Source organism: Acanthaster planci, linkage group LG08, assembly GCF_054643075.1.
Source record: "Acanthaster planci isolate LZ-2023a linkage group LG08, COTS_SCS, whole genome shotgun sequence".
Lineage (NCBI taxonomy): Eukaryota > Metazoa > Echinodermata > Asteroidea > Valvatida > Acanthasteridae > Acanthaster > Acanthaster planci.
Window position 1 is genome coordinate 20,870,076 of NC_141784.1, and position 21,425 is coordinate 20,891,500.

Consider the following 21,425-nt stretch of genomic DNA (forward strand, 5'->3'; position numbering starts at 1 on the left):
AAGGAATTAATAAACAGTTAACGTTTGATTTTATTGGCAAAGAGAAAAATTATTTGGTTCTGTGTTCTGTGTTTCTTTTCGGTAGAATTTACACGTAGATAACCGATAGCTTTGAGGTCACAGCGTCGCTGGATCATTACACTATAAATGGAAAAAAGTTTTTCCTTAACCAGAAATATTTCAAACCCTTGGAAATTCAAAAAATTGGCGGATGCATTTGAAAAACTAACTAAAAAGGTGTATGTGGCACAGATCACGACTGAGGTATCAGACTTGGTATTGTATATCTTAGTATCACTGAACTGATGAGTTTAGCATTAACAATTATTTCGGGTTAACAAAATTCTAAAATAGAAGTATGAAGGGGTGGTAACTCCCCTAAAAGTCTCAAATATTATCTGAGAAAACAGATTTAAATAACTTCATAGTTGAAGGAAATATTGCCTAAACGTATAAAAAAGAGAGTTGAATAAACTGACTAGGAAGGCAGGATATTTTATATTTATTTTTCACCACTTGATGACTTTGGTTTCGGTCAAGATGGCGATAGTCAGAAACACCGCGTAAAAGATATACAGCAGAACAGCATAGATTTTAGTTGCCCGGAACCTGGCCGCTATCATGAAGAACATGGACGTGAAGAGGCTGATGCCTAGACCGGCGGCCAATACAAACTGCAGTGTGTCCGTCTTCAACTGAAATAAAAGTAGCAAAACCGAAAGCGAGATTGAGTGCGCCGAGAATATGTTTGACTCTACATTCGCTGCTCTGTACACGACCATAAATAAACAGAAAACTTTAACCATTCCTTTCATCACGTTTAACTAAATGTGCAGTGAACTGAAGTTATCTCCTATCCTGCCAAAACTTTAGAAATTTCCGTGAGCACGTGAAAAGGACAAAATAATAACTTACTTTGAAAATGCCACCGTTCTGTGCCGTTGCAATGGTAGTTGCTACTCCTATCCCAATCAACATATCTGAACGAGTGGCGCATTAAGGAAATCAATGGGCTGTTGTAGATGGAACTCTCGGATCAAACATTACGGTGGCTGCCACGTTACATCCAATATTTCCCCAAAATATCGGAGCTACCTTGCATATGATTCTGCCCTCGTCAATTCATTGAACTATTAATTGCCAGAACTGCTGTAATTATATTGCTGTATTTAGTGGCTTGATTTTAAATTTTCGTCTCGTGCTTGGACGATTTGTGCGACGATTTATACTTCTCATATAAACCAAAGAGGAAAAGCCTTTGCATCGGAACACAAACTGGTAGGCAAAAAAAAACCTATTCACGACTTATCTCAACAAACTACGCTTCTTAAAAATACAAAATGACAAAGTTTACAAGGCTTTTTACAACATTAATTCCCCAACAGCTATACCTCTTTTGTTTCATTTATACGTTATTCAAAAAAGGATACTGAAAATGGGCCCTCCGAAACATGCAGATATGGCCATGTTGGGGGCGCCCTGCTTGGCCATAGCTATATCATTCACGAGATCTGGTTGAAACAAAAAGGAAAATCAAACTGCAATAAAGTGGTGCTGAGATACTCTCTACTTTCCACTTTAACAAAAACTAATGTGCAACAACACATTAAAAATACTAGCAATTCTGATGTTACATTGTTAAATTCTGACCGCAAGATTATCTCGAATTATAATTTCTGATCTTACCTCCTATACAGTTTCCCAATGCCAGAAACGTCAGTCCTAGAATGGCATCACTGAGGTCAAAGACAATGCCGTACATCTAAGAAATGATAATAAATTTTGTATGCATAGAGAGAGAGCAAGCTCCTAAAATGCTTTGAGAAGAGCCAAAGAGCAAACTTGCCTCTTCCATCGAAAATAGTCTCATTTTAATGTACCTTACTTGTGTTATCTTCATGCTTCTATCAACGTTGTTAATTTGCTCTGGATCACAAAAACAGACCCATTCACAGAAATAATCGAACAAATTAATTATTCTCTAAGGGAGACTGTTTATGTTATTCATTTCCTGCATGAAAGCCGGGGCATCTCTACGTCTGTTCTGCTTCAACTCACCCTTAAAAGATTGATGATTTCATTAGCGATGGCAAAGATCCAGCATACAGAGATGACGAAGCCGAGAAATGCAAATGCCTGCAAGAAGAACAACCATACCGGCAAACAATTTTGTAAAATTATTACCAGATACCTCCCTTTGATACGCGTGACATCCTGCCGTGAAGGTCAACTTAATTGTATGTGACTGTGAAGATGTTTAGTCAAATATTGTACTTATTACAATGTTGAATTTTGCAGCATTCATTTCAGTCACTTTATGCTTTTGTTTTTATTGTATTTTCTTCAAAAAATTAAATTCGTGTTTGAGGATTGTTTTGAAAAGCTTGGGTTTGCTCACTATATAGTAAACTGGAGGTTGGCTTGGCTTAGATGTGAGGAAAGCGATGATGAATAGAAGAGCACCGAGACACAACACCAGATGCCACAGGTAGAATTGACCTGCTATGACTGTATTGTAACCTAGGAATCAAGAAGGTAAAACTGTATGAACCTTAGAGTAATATTTCAAGATATTTTAAGTCAAGCAGTGCTCGGAGTGAAGAGCCTTTCGAAAAGAAAATACACGGTCTCGTCCTTCTTGGTCTAGTATCTAGTATCTATCGTTTAAGAACTGAGCTTACTATTCGTAATGAAGACACAGCAGACTGTTCCAACTAGAAGCTGTAGACAATTCAGAGGCTTATTCCAACTACACTTGTCGTGATGGACAAGGGGAACCGTGATTAGCAGTAACAGCTTGATTGGAGACTAGGAATGGAAAAGAGCAACATGTGAAAAGCAAAATCTTCATGATCCCATGCGAGCTGAAATTATCTCGGCAGTCTTGGATGAAATGTTGGCAGACGCATCTTGTTAACTGTGGACAATGAACTTAATGTATAGGCAGGTCCAAGTGAGGATTCGTCATCTATCTTTAGAAGGGGAAATTTCACACGGCAAGGATACCTAGGCAGGGTTTCCAATGTACTGGCGCTGTTTGCATAATGAGTATGCATTTTGACAGTTTGGAACATTTTCTTATAATCTTTTAATTGAATTTCTTTATTTGTGCCCGCCTCTTAGTTCATCGTTGTGTTAGTTGATAAATCACTCTTTGAAAACACGCGGTGGGTTACCTTGAATATTTCAAAGGCTCTCATGACGTAACCTTTGCTTTTCCATCCCTCAAAATCGATAGGGTTGACGTCCCTGAACAGTGCCCCCAATTGGTGGCACGGACCACTGGGTTTCTTTGATTTGGGGAGCAATGGTTCCTGTTCGGTGCAGCCCCAGGAGAACTCATTGGATTTTATGAGGCCTATGTCAGAAGGCTCCCCTGGTCCGTCGACGGGATGTATGGTTCCAAAATTAGTTTTCCGCTTGGCTGGAAGTGGTTCTTTTTCCGGCGTCTTGCTGAAGATTACTACGTTCTCGCTAAGGTCATTTTCTTCGGTTATGAGATTCTCGCCTATGCCGTCTGCTGTTGGCTTTTCCACGTCGTCATCTTTGAGGTTAGAGTCTCTTTCAGGGCTAACTTCTTCGGGTGAGTCACAAGAGGCATCTTCAATCTGACACTTATTGTCCATGTCCGTGTCTGCGTCATCTTTTGCCAATTCAAAGCTGTTTGTTGATACATGTTGCTCATCTTTAAGAGGGCATTCGGCAAGTTGATCGATGTCGCTAGTTACTTCTTGGGTCTCAGTGTTTGGACCCTCTTCCAGACGCTTATAAGACCCACTACCGTCTATCTTAGGTATGGTCACATTGGCAGGCTTCGTGAATCGTATTGAAACCAAAACGACGATCACGTAAAATATGTACAGCAATATGAATCCTGAAAGATATAATGTTGTGTGAAAATATTCAAATTTCTTGTTTGTTTCTTGATTTTTCCTAAAAGATGAAACTGATCACTTCAGATGGCTACTACAGTTTTGAAGGAATTCCACACCGATTACTCTCAATATAAAACAAATTATACAAGGATTTTCTTGACAATGACGAAGGCAATTTTTTTCCAAGTAAAATAAATACCAAAGAGTCTGGATTTGGGTACACGATATGCGAGAATAGTTTATCGCTGTGGGTTAGGCCTACTACTTGTCCCACGTCGTCGTTTAATAAGTGCACCGAATAGCCACACCAGATGTGGTTTACAGAGGCAGGTGGGGCACGAAACCTCAGAACACTTCACCTCACCTACAGCCTCCGAGGTCCATATCTGTCCTGTGTACAGGATGTAGAAAGTCCAGTAGGACGCCCCCACGACAAAGATGGCGTCCCTCAGGAACGGCACCTGCGCTACCTCGAAGGAGTTCAGGGCGGAAATGGTACCCGCCACAAAGGTCGTGATGAACACAGCGGCTCCTGTTTTTATGAAAGGCGAAGTTGGTTAGCCATTCCTTGAAAGTGTGCAAGATTGATTAAAGGTTCTCGCTGCCGAGACTGAGGGAAGATCATGTTTGCGGCGTCAAGCATAAGCAACAGCAGCAATTTCATTCATAGGAAGGGGAGTTTATCAGCTTGGAGGCGGGCTCAGTACCGGAATGTACGAAGTATTGGTGGGTTGGCTTGCTTTGCTAGGAAATAACTAAGGAACTTAGAGGCTTAGGGGAGGATGGACCCGTTGAGAGCTTAAAAAGTCCAACTTCGTTGGTATGTTTGAAGAGGAAATGATAAGCTGACCCCTCATTTCAAAGCGAGGTCGTCGTCGTTGAAACATTATTTTGTGTAGCAATATGACAAACATTTGGAATGATTGTGCAAAAAAGGTACTTTCAAAGGTTGCTTGTCCTTTATATAGAATGTTATTATTCACAAAGGAGCTCAGGATTACATTGTGATTACAAAAGCTCAAACAATTCTAACTTACCGAAGAGTGCGCCAATGGCCAACCCTGCATCTCCATCTTTAGAATTCGTGATGGCCACAACAGCACTGAAAACATCAGGGGCGCCATTGCCAAAGGCTAGGAACGTCACTCCGTGTTGACACCTAAAAGGTTAAGGCTGAACAACGACTCCGAAAAAGAGCTTTGGTGTCAGTCACTGATACGACAGCGTGCATTTTAAATCAAGAATATTCTAAAATGATTTTATGGCGGATTCAGTGCCAATGTGACACAAATTTGACATTCACCTTACCCAGAACAGTTGCTCGAAATCTGATGCACTAACGTAGCCAGAGAAGGAGGGGCCTATCATAAATGTCTAAGTTGAATGATGCGATACGTGAAATAACTGATAAACTCGTCTAGAAACCAGGATACCAAGTATTCAGCAAACCAAATCAGCACTTTCCTCCCCTAGAGTGGGTTTCAAAATGAATACACTTGAAGCAAGAGCAACACAGAGCAAAAAGGATATTGCAACGTTGTCGCTAAGCTTCAGCGCCTTAGAGATGGTCAGCAGCGCCGGACAAAAGCTGTACAAGATAGAAAAGAAACGGTGCAAACACTGAAAACCAGACTAAAGTCGCAAATCAATGGAGGAATAACCTTTTCCAAATGAAAAACAAGAACTCTTGCAATTTTTTTCCACGATATTTGTTATGATTTTGCATTATGAGAGTGGCTGAGAGAAATTAATCAGCCAGGTCTCCTGAGTTGAGCTGGACTTTGCACTTCGACCCTGGGGTTACTTATCTTTTTTGGCGTTTATCAACAAGTCAACATTATTGTGGCGTGCTTATTTGGATAAGTTTCTAATAGCAAACGAAGCCTTGCAGCATGGCATGTGACTGCGCATGTGACTATCAAGGAACAACTTTTCTTCCCAAAGTTTCAAGTAACTGCTAAACAATCAACTCTTATTTATCATGCAAATAATTTTGCCGAAGCATCAGATGTCTTCTTTACACTCACAAGTTTTTGGCCGCAACCCCGAGGCAGACAAACAAGAAAGAAAGCCAGACGAACTGTAACGGCAAAGACAGACAAAAAATCAGGAAGAGAAACAAACAGGCAAACCAAAAAACAAAATCACTGAGTTGTTTCAGAATTCCCAATGTCTTCGTCAGTTCTTTTTGAAAAACGATACCCGCAGCGCTGGAATCGTGCTGAATATACTTTAGTGACTGTAGTAACTCTAATCATTCTGTGGCCACAACACACATCCACGGAAACACAAAGAGGACGCACGAGGAGCAAACCTATCAGTCCAAATGGCGGAAAGACATAAAGTACTGAGAAAACTGCCTTCTACATGCTCACTTAACGTTACACCTTTTTTGGCTGCTTCATCACAAACCCAAAATACAACTTCACACGCCCTCTTTTTTCTCACCAGTATGACTAGTGCGAGTGGTTGTAGACCAGCCGAGAAAGAACAGTACGTAAACTCCAAGTAGTTGACGAAACCACTATCGGGCTTGCAATCTTCCGTAGTCTGGATGAACTTGCATTGTTCGTCAGAGTTCAGTTCGTGGTAATAGATACACTGTTTTAAAAAAGAAGCAGGGAGAGTATATCGACAACAACAGATAACGGAAACTTTAGAAATGCAGTGCTGGTGCCATTGCTAACCATTGGTGTTACAACAATAACCCCGGAGTGACTGTACTTAGCAAATGCAGCAATTACAGGGCAAAGACAGAAAAGGATTCACCATACACATTTACGTGAAGTTTAGCGACAACAGGTATAGGCCTATACAGCAAGTGGCAGGACAAAAGGTTATCTCTCGACAATGGTGATAATCTTTCCTTTAGCTAGTCGACAAACGGAGTAAAACAACACGTGTCTACCTTACCATTACACCGAATAATTTGCTTGCCTGCTTGCTTGCCGTAAACCAAATGAATACGATCCACGTGTTGAATAACCTATTCCCAATTGTTGGAGGAAAATCACAACGCAGAACGAACCTACAGCCGCTTGCAGTCACTCCCAACTACAATTTCATTCAGATGGATCAGATAAATTGGCATTGGGTAACACCATTCGTAAAGTGGATGCCCAGATAAAGTTGCCGTTAAGGATTTACCCAGATAAACAAATGATTAGGAAGACGAGTGTATATGCTGAACATTATATTCGTCTCCGAACAAAAGGATATCGAGCATTTCATCACACACGAACTGCCGATAATTCCCTGTGTACCTCTATTAATTAACCTGTTGTGCTTAGCATGGCTGAGCTTTATATCATTCAAGGCACAGTTAGGTCTACAAAAGGCAGATCTCGCCAGGATTCTTTCAAGAGGTGAACCTTTTTTTTTTTTGGATGGGTCCTCGAGGGGGCAAATCACTCATCAATAACAAGACAGGTAAACTATTCACAGTGGAAGAGGGTCAATTTCGAGGTATTTTCAATCAAATTGGTGACTTCCATCTCCTTTTTAAAATTTCCTTTGCCCCCCCCCTTTAAAACTTTTTGGGGGAAGCACCCTCTTGCCCCCCCCCATGCAACGCACATGTAAATTTAACCTACATCCTCTGAAAAGTTCCAAATGGTTTAAGTGTCGGGCACATTTTTCTGTGGGAAGTGTTTGAAAACTTAGAAAATTAAGGCCTAAAAGAAAAATGATTTATGTGGTCAGGAGTCATTCCTGCAATTGAAGAATAATTTAATTGTTTTCATGGAAACTGATTCTCCACAATCATGCGCTTCCTTTACAACATCCACGATCCCTCGTTGAATATTAAAATGAAATCTTTAGAACTTTTTACAAATGTTCGGTGCAAGATGAAGCGTCTTGTATTTACCAAGCGGTCTCTAACCTGGATTTCTTGTTAATGGTGACCGATTTTGCATACAAAATTAAGGAAAACCATTCTCACCGTGTCATTGTCGTGTGCCCCTTGTCCTTGGGCGTTTCTCGCACTATCTACACCCGCCGATTCCGCCAGGACTTGGCAACCAGCTAATAAAATAACAGATACCATCGGCACAAATGCACGAGGGCCCCGGTGAACTGGCGCCTGTAGGCCCATGGTACGTGTGTAAGCGTCCTGCTGGCCTCCTACAGTGGCTATGAAGCTGCTCCCTCAAAGTACCCAGACATTCTGAATTAAAATGCGCTCCAGTTGTCAATCTCGGTTGACTCAGGAGTGCATGAGCTGCTCTATGGATCACGAGCGTATTTCAGCAGAAATATGGCAGTCGGTGTCAAGAGGTAAGGAGATACTATTGTCTGCTGCTTACGCGCTGTTCCTGTTATGTGCTTCTATGTTTGTTTTATCTCGCTCATCGCTTGTGAAGTAGGACTAAGGGAACAAGAGTGCTGATGAACTCCAACATTTTACGTGCAGACAATAACAAGGTAAAACGAACTTTGGAATTCTATCAGGATGTCTAATAAAGGACATTGTTACCATTTATAACCGACTGGATTGAATAAGCAAGCATATTCATACTCAGTAAGTTCCGACCAACCAGCAAAGCACAGTAAACGAGTCATTACAGGTATAGATAACGATTGCTGTTTGAAGTTTGATTTTATTCAAATCACAGTTACGAATGTCGTGCATCTTTTGATTCTGCAAGTACAACATTCAGTTTATTACTATTTATACTATTTATACTTGGTAATAATTTCGAATCTTTATTTTTCTTGCACCGAAAAGCCAACAGAATAAAGGCTTCGGAGGTGAAAGACTCAACCTGAAAATAGTCATTCTTAAATCAACTAGTTGCTTTTATTTTGCTAATTTTAACAATTTTTTAATCGCAATTATTTCTCAGATAACCTATGGTATTACACCTAATTTAAAAACACTAAGTCTACGGGCTGTGGAACTCTGCACATTATATACCGCATCTGCATATATGACTGGCTATTTCACATTGCAGCTGAGTTTAAGAGTTAAACGAATCTATTTCTCGTAAACATGAAAACCTTTCAGGGCGTTCTTTATTTTGAACAGAGCAGTATACAGAGAAAGTTGGGACATGTTTGGAAGTTTGCAGCAAATGTGGAACCCAGTCAAAGTTTGGTCGGGGTTTGGTCAAGTTCCAAGCGATCAGTGCGAGCCCACGCGCCAAAACCCAAGCAAAATGGCGGCATGCATGACCTCATGTCGCAAGTCTCCCTGCATAATATGGCTCTGAATTTGAAATAACATTGGGAAATATAAATGTGGGCGTTGCCAATCGTAACAAGTATTACAGTTTGTCCTTGCGTAAGAGAACATCTAATGTTAATATTTATGGACTACAACATCTTTTCATATCACTGAGTATTCACTGAATGAAAGTTTTTATGGCGTGGAACTCTGAACTAAAAGATTCTCATTGGGAGCTCATTTTGTTGTCAATAACTTGATGGTCATCGACACTAACAGCAGGACAGGTCACACTATAAAAAGGCCTGGGCGAAACACAAAGGCACGGTGATTGCCTGGTGTATTCATGTAACTACTTTTATCAGCGCGCAATTGAACTGTGAATTCGATTTTGTCAGACATTAGGTGCCTTGGGCTGTCCACAATGTAGACAGTTTTTTCAAGAGTATGGATTGACAGTTTTCGTCGTCTGTTAGTATACGGTTCACTTGGAGGGAAAAAATATGAGATGCGTGGGCGCCAAAGAAGGATCTGATCGAAAATGATACAAAATGTCAATATTGATACAGGTTAAATTCGTAAGAGTTGTGTTTGAAAGCAAAGATATGAATTCCATCTACCTCACGGCGAACTTGAATATGCATAAAAGTATACTATTCATTTCCGTCTTATATTTCCCACTCTCGTGCCATTTTTTTCGATCGGGGATTGCATGACTTGTAAAGATGATCGGTGTGTGTAGTTTAGAGTGACTACGTGACTTGGAGGTCAGACCAGTGATAGGCAATATTAGAAGAAACCAATATCTTATTTCAAGTGTTCTTTGTAGCTCTATATTGTAGGAGAGTGGGGCAATACGATTTATATGTCGTATACTGAAGTGATACCTAGAGTGCGCGTTCTTCAGTAACTCACTACAGCTATGGAGCTATTGCGAGTGGGCGCCAGTATCATCTTATTACGTGTAATGTTACTATGGAGAAAGCTCCTATTTACAGGTTGTTTTATAAGCTAAATTGTAACAAATCCTGCACAGGGAACGGAGATAAACATAGATTTTTTACCTTCGCATTAAGATTAGCAGCGGATCTAAAATAGGTTAAGTTTTTATGTAGGAAGTCTCTAATCTGTCGATCCGGCGGTGAATGTGGCTTTTGTCCCAGACAAGGTCGACAACACGAGTTCTTGTCCCAGACGTGGTTATTCAGTGGCCAGAACAGGAATTAAGGGTTGAAGTCCCTCCTTCCCAACCCTCGCGCCCGTTTACATTGCTCAGATTATACTGCATTTTGAATCACTCTTAAACCCAAAGCGCCTACTCCTCCGAGTGCCTAATCGCTTTGAAGCCCACCAGTTACTGAAGTCCTCTTTCCTCTCAAACTATCCTGTCCCCGCCACTGGTTGTTCTGTCATCTGTCAGGTCATCTTTTGGGTCATTCCAAATCTAGCCGTGTATCTGCATCTTACAGTCCCTCTCTAGCCTCCCCAATCGTAGGAGGAACACCTCCTCCACCTCGCTGACCAGCTGCTCGATGTCTTGGGCCTGGTCCCGCACCTCCCTCAGACGGTAGTACATCCTGACCAGGCGGTTAATGCCGTGAGGGGGCGTTAAATCCTTGCTGAAGTGGCGGTTGTACAGCGCCGCCACCCGGTCCTCGAACTGGCGTACTGTGTATAGGAAGAGCGCGTTTGTACCGCGGTTCATATCGCGGCAGTGCGCCGAGTAGTTGAAGGGCGCCGCTGACGACTGTCGTGGGAGCTCTATTAACAAAGGCACGAGGAGAACTAAGACCGTGGACCAACCAAGAAAAAGTCGCCGCTCCATCTTGATTATCTGTGGGAAAAAATGGAGTTTCAGACACTGTGGACGTCATGATGTATATTATGATCGAAGGACCTCTATGTACGTAATGCCAAAGACTAGTTGCCCCGAAATTTTTGGAAACGTTTCTTTTTCACAGCTAATCAATATGTATTATCAGCCATAGCTGCCACTGCGCATGAGCAAAAAAGTATCATGAACGATTTAAAAAAATGACATTAATGCATGCAGGCGTCGAAAAAGTCAGCCTCTTGCGTGTGTGACAGATATCTTCCTTATCTAATGCCCAAATCTGATACCAGCCTCTTCCACATTGACCATCAACGTTATAGTGTGACCATCGGTAACCGTAGGAACGAAGACAAGAATCTGTAGCCATGCCAATTCAATAAATCGGTATTGAGCTCAACACAACACATTCCAAGCAGAACGAAAGATGCCATCAGTAAATGATATAGACAACCTTATAACATTCGGCGGCCACGAGTGACGCCAGAGGAGATTTGGCAATCGGTCAAAGCGGGCATTAAGTGGTTAAAATCATCTTTTCTGACTCCCCAGCATTTAAGAAATATCAACGTAGTTTTAAACGAAGGGGGAAAGATGTCACAATCTTCACGAAACTCAAGGGGACAGTTTATTTTTCATTGCCAGCTGATTTCTTTGGGATAGAATAAGACTTGAAAGGAGACAACTGGGCAGCATTTTTCTAGTCGGTATTTGGAGTAAAGATTTGATTCCTACCTTAAAGTAAATAAATGACGTGGCATGAAAATGAGTTGTATTGATAGTAGTATAAGCCCACGAAACAAACAGAGGGCGTGATCACCGCCAATGTCTGAATTACCATTACATGAAAAGAGGTCTTTAAAGGGCATCTGAGTTAAGCTGGTTCGAAACTCTCATAGTTTTATTTCTACGAAAAATACATGTAAATCATAAAAAGAATATCTAATTTTTTATACAAATTCTTAAACTGCAGGACGTTGTCTTACATTTTTGATAACATAGTTTTCGCTCAGATCATTTGTTACACTCCTTACACAGTTTTAACCGTGTCTTTAATTACGAAAATATCCGCAGGTCTGCTAAAATGTGGCATCGATCAAAAAAAGCACTTACACCTGCAAATGTGTAATCTTGTTGAAAAAAAAGTCGATCTATTTTGGGGTTTTTTTTTTGGTTAAGCGTGGCCGTGAAAAGAGTGAACAGAGTTACCGGATAGTTTGGTTGATTCTTTACTTGCCTTCGTCATATTAGAGGTCGCATTAATAGACCCATACGCTTATTTTTACGGTTCATGACACAGGCTATGTGTAATATCAAATGTACATCTAAGACAAGGGGCTGACATGTTATAAACTGCCATTTCTTTGCGCCAGTATTCACATCTCAGAATCATGAACGCGCAAATATGACTTTCGTTATACACGGATTGCAAATGTTGCGTAGTGATCACTGGCATCGTGCTATGAAAAACACACACATTATATTTCATCGTTTACGCTAACGGTGAATGAACACTCGAAGGGTCGGGTGGTGGTGATTTGAATTTTCGTACTCTTGTCGGTAGCGCTAGAAAGGTGAGACGTCGAACTGTGTGCGTCAAGATGTGCATGTATTTACTACATGATTGATGCATTCGCGAACACTTGCTACCGCTCCGCAAAAAAAGATCCAACACGTACTGAAGCGAATGTACATGTATATTGGAACTTGATTACGACAGGAAAATTATAAATCGCAATTATACGAATATTGTAGAATGTTAAACAAGTTGGATTCACAGTAACAAAGTGGATGGTATTTGAGTAAATTTGTTTTTCCTCTCGAGTTATGATTGCATTTTTAACTTTTGTGCCACCACGAATGTTTCATTTAAATTAATAGGTAATGACCCACTTCCATTATGAATATAAACGTAATATCTCTTCAAACAATAATACCCAGACGCACTGTCTACTTGTACAAAAAAAGTGTGGTTACTATGACTACAAGAATGACGAATTGGTCTTTTTGGCGGCGCGATCATTTTTGATATATGGTGATTTGCCCGCGATGCAACTGGCAGCAGCTGCAATGGTGTCGCATGTACGTCACCGTGCAGCCGAGCAAATCAGGGGAGTCTGCGGAACTGCGGTCGTGCGCCCGTGTTTGTTTAGATCTCTTAGCTTTCATCGGGACGATCATTCACTCCGAGTCACAACGATCCGCACAATTAACATTAAACAAGAAAAAAAGTTATAGGCGACTCAAGTATGGGTGTAAAGTAAAAGGCACAAGGCACTCCGGCAAATTGAAAAGAACTGACTTCTCATCATTACCGGAAAAAAGTGGGAAAGCTCGAGGGTTTGCGACAGTATTTTTGCCTGAATATCGAGATACAATTTCTACAATGACACTCAAAGGGAATAACGTTGAACGGATATTGAAGGCAGTGACATGCGAATCGGGAGTCGAAAATAGGAATGACCATTATTGGAAGTCAGAGAGCGCGACACCAGTAAAAGTGGAAGCTAAATGAATCTAAATGCAAAATGACGTTTCCAAAGAGTGTCTGCTATTTTCTAGACTACGCACTGAACTGATTCAACTTAAGGTCTCTGGGGAAGGGTATTCATTGATAATGTCAATCAATTTTTCCTGACAAAACTCGAACAACATTTTTCCTGGTAATTTGATCTGAGCTTCCTACAAATACGTTGAAGACGGAAATTCGTCTAAAACTGTTTTATCTTAGTCAGTCCTTCAGCAGAAAAAGAACTAGAAAAAAAAAACCAAATAAAACAAAAAGTGAATCGAATATATAGTCCTACAGGATTTTTACGTAATCAATTAACAAAGATAAATCTGTCTCAGTCTTCCCCTGAAGCCTGGTGTGTTCTGTGTCTACAAACATACCTTCTATTCCCCCGGGATATGATATACGATGAGACGGTCTCGGAAGTCGCTGTTAATTTGCCGCTGTTCAGATCGATAGGGCCAGGAGTGCGTTGTCCGAAGTATCCTCGAAAATGAAAACAATCTTGGTGGACTTCACTTGCCGATGCGTGCCGGCCGCTCAGAAGTGCGATTTGGTCTGTGCAATCTCCACTTTCAGCGAGTAGCTTTTATAATACACCCGCGGGTGATGAGCCTGCAATCATTCTAACAGATTTCGAATCATCCTTTGACAAAGATCAAGTGCTGGAGAGACAGATACAAAAAAAAAATTGCGATGTTTTGTGACCAACAGCGCTACGCAACAGGCTCACGTCCCCGCGAAGTCTTTGTTCAAATGGCTCCTCGTGGGAGGATGCCTCGCTTGGTGATGCTAACAAACTCTCCTACCCCACTCACTCTTGTTCCTTTGTCTTCGGTGCAGGCCCGGGTGCCCGTGAAATTCAATCACAGTGCTTTCTCTCTTGGCGAGGTATTAAACGATTGTGCGAGAAAAAGTTCTTGTGTGGATCGTATATCAGTGCTTCCGATTGCCCCCCAGACTGAGTTCATCTTTCTTGATATCATCACTGATACTGGGTAGGTGAGCACATCACGTGCTGAGCTGGGAGGTCATTGCATGTTGTTTCCTAACTCTTCGAAAAAGCGGCGACATGTGGTTGGACGATGTCTAATTAATGAGGTGCTATGAGGCAAGATTTACGTGTTAACGTATTGTGTTACCGTGGCAACACAAAGTGTGATTTGTGGGCAAATGAGTAGTAATAAACCCGAGTCGATATAGGCAGGTGAGATGTGTGCGCGATAATGCGTCAAGATTTGGCAAGTTCGGGGAAGACAATTGTATGCTGTAAGAGCATGTCATGTCCTGAAATAAACTGGCAGAGGCGGTAGAGGGCAGATGAATGGCAGATGGCAGAGAAGTCGGCCCTCGGTTAGTCCGAAGTTAGGTCCATAAGTTGGTAAGTTTATCATGCGAATCGCTGGACTGAGACCTAGACATTCTTTTGGTCGTTCAGCAATTACGTTGGTCGCCCGGTCGGTTGGTTGGTCAGTTTGTCTGTCAAGAAAGAACGCAGCAATCAGTTCCAATTAAAAAACCAATCTGTCTCGTCAAACTGAGTTGTTTCCCAATATCCAATCGTTCACCCGAGCGCTTCTGTTCATGGGTCATTTCAGACCGCAAACAGGAGAAATTTGACCACCTGTCTTGTCCCAGAGTACGCTATATGCTGCTGACCTTCATCGTGGTGCGTTGATTTTAACTAATGGTGAGGATTTTAGTATGAAGATTGAAAACAAACAAACACTCCAACGACCCAACAAACAAACGAACCCGTTGCCACTATGTCTATTATACGTTAAGATAGAATAACAACATAATGTTGTTCGCGGGCGCTCGTTGGCGCGACAAAGGCCTAAACATTAAATTAGGACCGCATCTGTTTCGCCAGTTTGGAATGTTTCGGTACATGCATTTCATTCGAGTGAAACGGTTTCTGTATTTGGTCTAAACCTCGATCAGGTCATTTCCAGAGCGAATGTCAACGTCTCTTACTCGGACAGATCGTTTTTTCAGGTTATTTTGTTTTTATGTCTTGCTCCAACGTCTGAGACAAAAATAGGGAAAGCTTGAGATTCGGGGGAGTTCGACATAACTTTACCTCACTGTGGGACTGATGAATATGTGGAATATAATCTCTCCTGTTTGACATAAACACCCCACAACTACAAACATTCGTCAGGACCATACAAACTGTCAGTGATATACTAATTTGTACCCTAATGAATATGAGATGAAGAAGTAAACCAAAAGAACATTTACTTATACCTCACCTGACAGGCTGTTCTTAGGGGAAAAAGTAAATGGACTGATGTTGGTTTGGGTTTACTTACCACAACAGGTTATACGGTTAATTATCTCCAATTATGGTATGAATGTTGCCTATGCAAGCATTTTTCGAAACATCCCCTGCGGGAAAGGCACAAAATCGACCGGACACTAAATGTCGAAAGAGACGTTTGAATACCCATCTTGGACAAGTGGTTTTTTTTTACCAGCGGATGGGATTACCCAAAACGTGCGGGCCTGTCATTTGTGCTAGTGAAAACGAAAACCTTCTCGGTACGGTTTGGACTTCAGCCAGCCTTCGGGAGTTGTCAGTCATTCTGTAATTTACCGTTCTATCATTTTTTTTTTCATTTTAAAGAGTTGTCATCTTGCATTACAGTCTTATCTCATATATACTTCCATCGGCTATCGCACTTGTATGAAGCAAAGTGTCTTTTTAAAGACGCGTTTCAGTTTTCAGTGTTACCTGTGAGATTGTGTTGTTGTTGTTTGTTTGTTGTTGTTGATTGCTGTTGTTGCTGTTGTTTGATGTTGTTGTTTGTTGTTGTTGTTGTTCGTTGTTGTTATTGTTTGTTTGTTTGTTTGTTGTTGTTTGTTTGTTGTTATTTGTTGTTGTCGTCGTCGTTGTTGTTGTTGTTGTTGTTGTTGTTGTTGTTGTTGTTGTTGCTGTTGTTGTTGTTGCTGTTGTTGTTGTTGCTGTTGTTGTTGTTGTTGTTGTTGTTGTTGTTGTTGTTGTTGTTGTTGTTGTTGTTGTTGTTGTTGTTGTTGTTGTTGTTGTTGTTGTTGTTGTTGTTGTTGTTGTTGTTGTTGTTGTTGTTGTTGTTGGATGCATCTTCTATGAAATCCCCACTCCCTCCTTTGCAATGTACTAAGAACCAAAATTAAGCCTCCGAAAATTTTGTTGAGATCTGCCCTTGAACAGGCAATCTTCGTAAATTCAACACTGGCTGATACAATAGATGTCACTTTGCGTCAAAAGGGAAAAACACTCATCGAGAATTTGCCAAGAGAATTTAGATGAGTGAAAGCCATTTCAGTCTATGGCTTAAGACAAATCATGCTAGCTGTTTGTGAGCTTTCTCCTAGCATTACCTCAGTTCTTGAAAACGTACAACCTCCGGGCAAGTAGCCTTTGTATGGTGCATTACATCATTCATACCTTAGGGACCGTGATCACTCTCCGTTCTCAAAGCCCTCCTGGGAACCTTGAATTTTTGAGGTTCTTTCTGGCTTGTGATTTTGGCCATTTTTATTTTGTTTTGTTTTGTTTTGTTTTGTTTTCAGACGTGGGCTTTAAGCTATTCGTGTACAGGCGGGTTTGCACATTATGGCGTGACGTTCAGTTTTTACGCAGGAATTTTAATACTGACGTGAAACGACCTGGCTGATTGGAAATACAGTTGGCTCACAGGGGAAAAATGAAAAAATAATTGCAATAATTATTATACCCATGAATAATTTTATTTCGTGTCCACGCTGTACCTCGTCCCTGTCGATGAAACTGCATCAAAACAGTGTAGATTCGTTTAACATATGACACACAGACTTTCACTGTCGATTTCATATTATATTGAGTCTTGTTCCTCAAAAGACGCTAGATTGACAGGGAAAAAACAGTACGGGATGGACTAGCAAAGAGTAATTCCCCACAGAAATGGAACACCGGAAAGACAACTTCGCTTCCTCTGGACAGGTTATTGTTACCCATATCTTCACCTGTCAGAGAACGATCAAGGGATGAAAGGAGACAGAATCGTTTTAGCTTCTAAGCCGGAGCAGACGTGTCACTGGCATTGCATTTGTGTAGCTGCATTCTTGCATAGAAAACAGACAAATATATGTCGATTTGATGCAGCTAGGTTGCTAAGTCGTTGCGCAGCAGCCAGCAGACATGGCTTAACAACCTCAGCAGGTGGGGGGGGGGTTGACCACATAGATTCCTAAACCCTGATTTCATACATCCCTATCCACTTTAAAATGAAAGGTATTTGGAAATTTATTTTCCCCATAATTAACACTTTTCTGGAGGTGAATTTGCTGGCAACTTTGACGATATACAAATCAATAATGGTGTTCTGCTTTGCTGTATACATGCACTAAAGTTTCTGTGTATGTTTGCGTAATCAGTGTCATTAAATAAATTAATGCCCACGTTCTCATTCAACCAATACCAAAGATATAAATTACTAGCTGATGGATCCACAGGTTCAAAAACACCACATGCTAATGACCTTGAATGAACTAAAAGAGACTCATCATTTGCGGTGTCTTTTTCTAAAGAATCAATTTTATTCAGAGGAGTAGAAAATCAGTAGTGATCCCACGATTTATAGGTCTTCTCGGAAATTCCTCATTTTGATTGTATAATGTGAATTGATATTTCGGATGTTCAAAGTTTAAGATTTTTGTAGGAATCATTTGCCTTCTTCGATCGCCATCAGCGCCTAAGCGTCTGAGGTTGACAATTCTTGAGCCAAGTGAAGTACCATTTCCAATAACCATTTCCATCGTTAACGGAGTTCACCATGCTCTGGATCCCGTCATCCGGTGCGTCCAACAGCTCTAGCACAGCCTTCTTTAGCGTTTCATGGAGTTGGGGCGCGAGACCATCCAAGTACCGCCCGAAGAGACGGGACATCGTGGCCCAGTTATTCCTAACCGTGTGGCGGCAGTTCGACGCCGGGCCGCCGGTGGAGCAAGACTTGAACTGGTGGGACTGGGTATGAAGCAAGGAAGAGACATCACAACAAAAGGGTGGAGACAAGAAACTGGAGTCAGTCATGACGCGGAGGATGAGCTTGGTGAATTTCGTGATCATGACAAACCAAAGTTCTGCACTGCATAAAGTGCTGAGACCTTAGTTCTCAGGGGCAAGGATATTGTACATTCTAAATAAATGAAAATTGGAAAAAAAATAACAAAATAAAACAAAAAATAAAAGGTAGTTATTTTTTAAGTATTTGCCGAGGAAACCTGACAGAATCAAAACGCAGATCTCCGAATGCATTATCAGTTGAGTATTTGGTCTGTGATTACGGAAACCCCTTTCAGGTTTAAAAGTAAACTTCCATGTACAGTATCCAATCATCAAGCTTTAGTTGTGAGAAGAGGCAATTTATTTGAAGTAGAGAATTTTACTTAATCCTTCTGTTCTTATGACCTTCATGCACTGTGCCCACAAAATACAAACACATGCATGAGAAAAGAAAGCAATCTATGTGTTGACTCCAAGCTGCATGACTTTGAAATAAAATTTACTGTGTTCTTTATGTCCTGTAATGCGTGAACATTACCAAAATAGACTTTGAATAGTAATTATTATCTGCCTTGATGCTTAACACCGACGGATGATGACAGTTCGAATCGTGCATGTTATTTTTTTCTGACCTAATCACTTGGGTCTTTACACATTCTTTTGAAACAAGAAGCATTTAAAAAACATCGAATCGTGTATAATTCACATTGGGATCAAAAACTAGCTTTCTGACTGGCGATAATTCTGAATAACTTCAGGAGATGTAGGGGTCTGTAAATCGAGTGCGCTAACTACAGGTTCTACGCTACTCGGTTAGAGAAAAAAAAGTGAATGAAGTGTCTAAAAAGTCGACTCTTACGCCTGATGGGTAAGTGCTTTTTGTTGCTCTTATGATGGATGACGAACGATAGGAATTTTTGGCCAATGCGTGGGCATCGACTGATATCTTTCCCTATTTGGCTTAATTAATGTCCAATGCATAAAATCGCATCCCATGTAAGTTGGATAACATTTACGATACACTCAGCGGGTATTATTTTAAGATTCGCATCAGATTATGTATCATGTTGATAAAAATAGAAGACTACGAAATCGTAGGTATATCTGCTGTATATGCTACACGGCATGTTCAATATTAACCTTCAATGCTTAACAGTATTTTATCATCACCATTTGATATGAAGGGTACGATAATTTGTTGTTTTGCTGTTTTTGCTGATACGAATTCATAATCTTTACTCTAAGAAATGAAATAGTATGAAAAACAATATTTGACTTGCTTTGCTTTGAGGAGTCTCCTTCTTACACTATTCCTTTTTTTTTTAGAAAACTACAAAATTGTTAAAACTCAAAGGAATACGGAGTTCTTAAATTTTGAAATCTTGTAACGGAGAATACATTCCTGAAGCCTATCGTAGACGCTGATATGTGACCTTAAAGAACAACTTCAGGTTTCAAGTGTATATTTTATTTACTCTCCTTTCTGGATTCATCTGACAAATTGAGGAATATTCCTCAGCTCTTTCGTGCATTTCTGCTGGCCCTAAATCGACCTATGCCCTTCTTTACTCAGACGCTTGAAGAAAATCTGGGTGAAAGACAAAAAGCAACGCGCCCTTTGTAGCAAAATGTCAACGCTCTATCGACATGTAACGCTAATACTTCGATGAAACAAACATACAAAGTAAGGAAATGTTTCATATTATTGGTCACCGGCAATCCAGTGGTTGGACTGTTACTGCCACATACGCTGTTCTCGAGGGACGCTACGCCACGTGCAGTGACCTGGCTAGGTTCTGAGCGCGCGCAGAGGAGTTTGCCCCGTCAACATCCTTGCCTATAGCAAAGCACACTGCGGGGGAGTGGAAGTAACTCGCGAACTTCGCGCACAACATTGTGGGTGAAAAAAAGTGCATCAAGTCTGTCTGTGTGCTGGTAAGGCAATTAAGATGAGATGCATGAAATAACCTTCTCTATAGGTACACCCCTTGCGAACCTTTCCGTGAACTCCCAGCCTTTATGTCTCCAGTTTGAACGGTGTCGGTTTCTGTAATTCCAGCCCACATTTTCGTTATTTTTTATGACTGGCATTTGGTGTCCCACGTCTGTACCCTTGTCGACATAATGCTCTGAATTATACACGTCGTCCTTCCAACAGTTATCACGGTTTCGAAAAAAACACGATAAAGCAGATACTCTTTTGTTCTTGACATTTCGAGAGCTATTTGTGTTTGGTAAGGTTTTACATTTTGCCTCTTGTAATCGACGATTTGAAGTTAAGAAACAAGGGGAAAACTAGATAGTCTTATGTCAAAATGTCAGGGGTGGCAGGGGATCTCAATTTGAGCTCAATAAAACTCACTCAACTCTTTCTTACAGCTGTCTTCGATTCTCAAAATATTATTTTATCGGTTTTATGATATAGCTGAGTGGTTTTGCAGCAAAAGTAGCTGGGCGAATTAACCTAGCTCCCATCACAAGCAAATAAGACGTAATGGTAAATATGTGAAACAAGTCAGATTAAAGTAGAGACAAAAACATACTTGAAAGTTCTTACAACACTTTTGTCAGACTTCTATGACAGCAATTTTCAGAGTGACATTAAACTACACCTTAGAACAAAACCAACAATTTCGTGATGCATATCGGTACATTCTATCACTGACTTCTAAACAAGTTATATCACTCGCAAAATTAACAGGAAACACCTTGTCCATATCGTAAGCTTCAGAAAAGCATTTTTTTAAATAATTAAACGTACAGGCAATTTATCAGGTAAGAACATCTCTTCGTATTAGAGAAGCTACATGACATCCTATAAGGGTCTATACAAGTGTCCATGACACCTTTCGTGTTTACCTCTCTCAGTGAAAATGGTGACGCACTAAGTCTTGACTCGTGTCCAGTGTGGGTGAAAATTCCCAACTTCCTGCAATGATGTATTTGTAAAAAAAGTCTTGAATGTGATTGGAAGGAACCCTCAGCATTGCGACCATCAAGGAGTCTGTTTTGTT

At 40.8% G+C, this 21,425-nt stretch overlaps 2 protein-coding genes across 2 annotated transcripts; both read right to left on the reverse strand.

Moving 5' to 3' along the window:
- Positions 1-6: 6 nt before the first annotated feature.
- LOC110974345 (mitochondrial sodium/calcium exchanger protein-like) lies at positions 7-8,202 on the reverse strand. Its single transcript, XM_022225923.2, has 14 exons — positions 7,819-8,202; positions 6,324-6,476; positions 5,903-5,955; positions 5,406-5,463; positions 4,913-5,024; positions 4,240-4,407; positions 3,177-3,874; positions 2,682-2,808; positions 2,399-2,520; positions 2,059-2,136; positions 1,687-1,762; positions 1,431-1,511; positions 916-980; positions 7-695 (listed from the first exon to the last, which is right to left on the reverse strand). The coding sequence occupies exons 1-14, from the start codon at positions 7,969-7,971 to the stop codon at positions 510-512; spliced, it is 2,130 nt and encodes a 709-aa protein (XP_022081615.2). The 5' UTR covers positions 7,972-8,202; the 3' UTR covers positions 7-509.
- Positions 8,203-8,456: 254 nt separating this feature from the next.
- LOC147798475 (uncharacterized) lies at positions 8,457-14,340 on the reverse strand. The gene is made up of 2 exons (XM_087140283.1): positions 13,766-14,340; positions 8,457-10,876 (listed from the first exon to the last, which is right to left on the reverse strand). The coding sequence occupies exon 2, from the start codon at positions 10,865-10,867 to the stop codon at positions 10,487-10,489; it is 381 nt and encodes a 126-aa protein (XP_086996409.1). The 5' UTR covers positions 10,868-10,876; positions 13,766-14,340; the 3' UTR covers positions 8,457-10,486.
- Between the last annotated feature and the right edge of the window lie 7,085 nt (positions 14,341-21,425).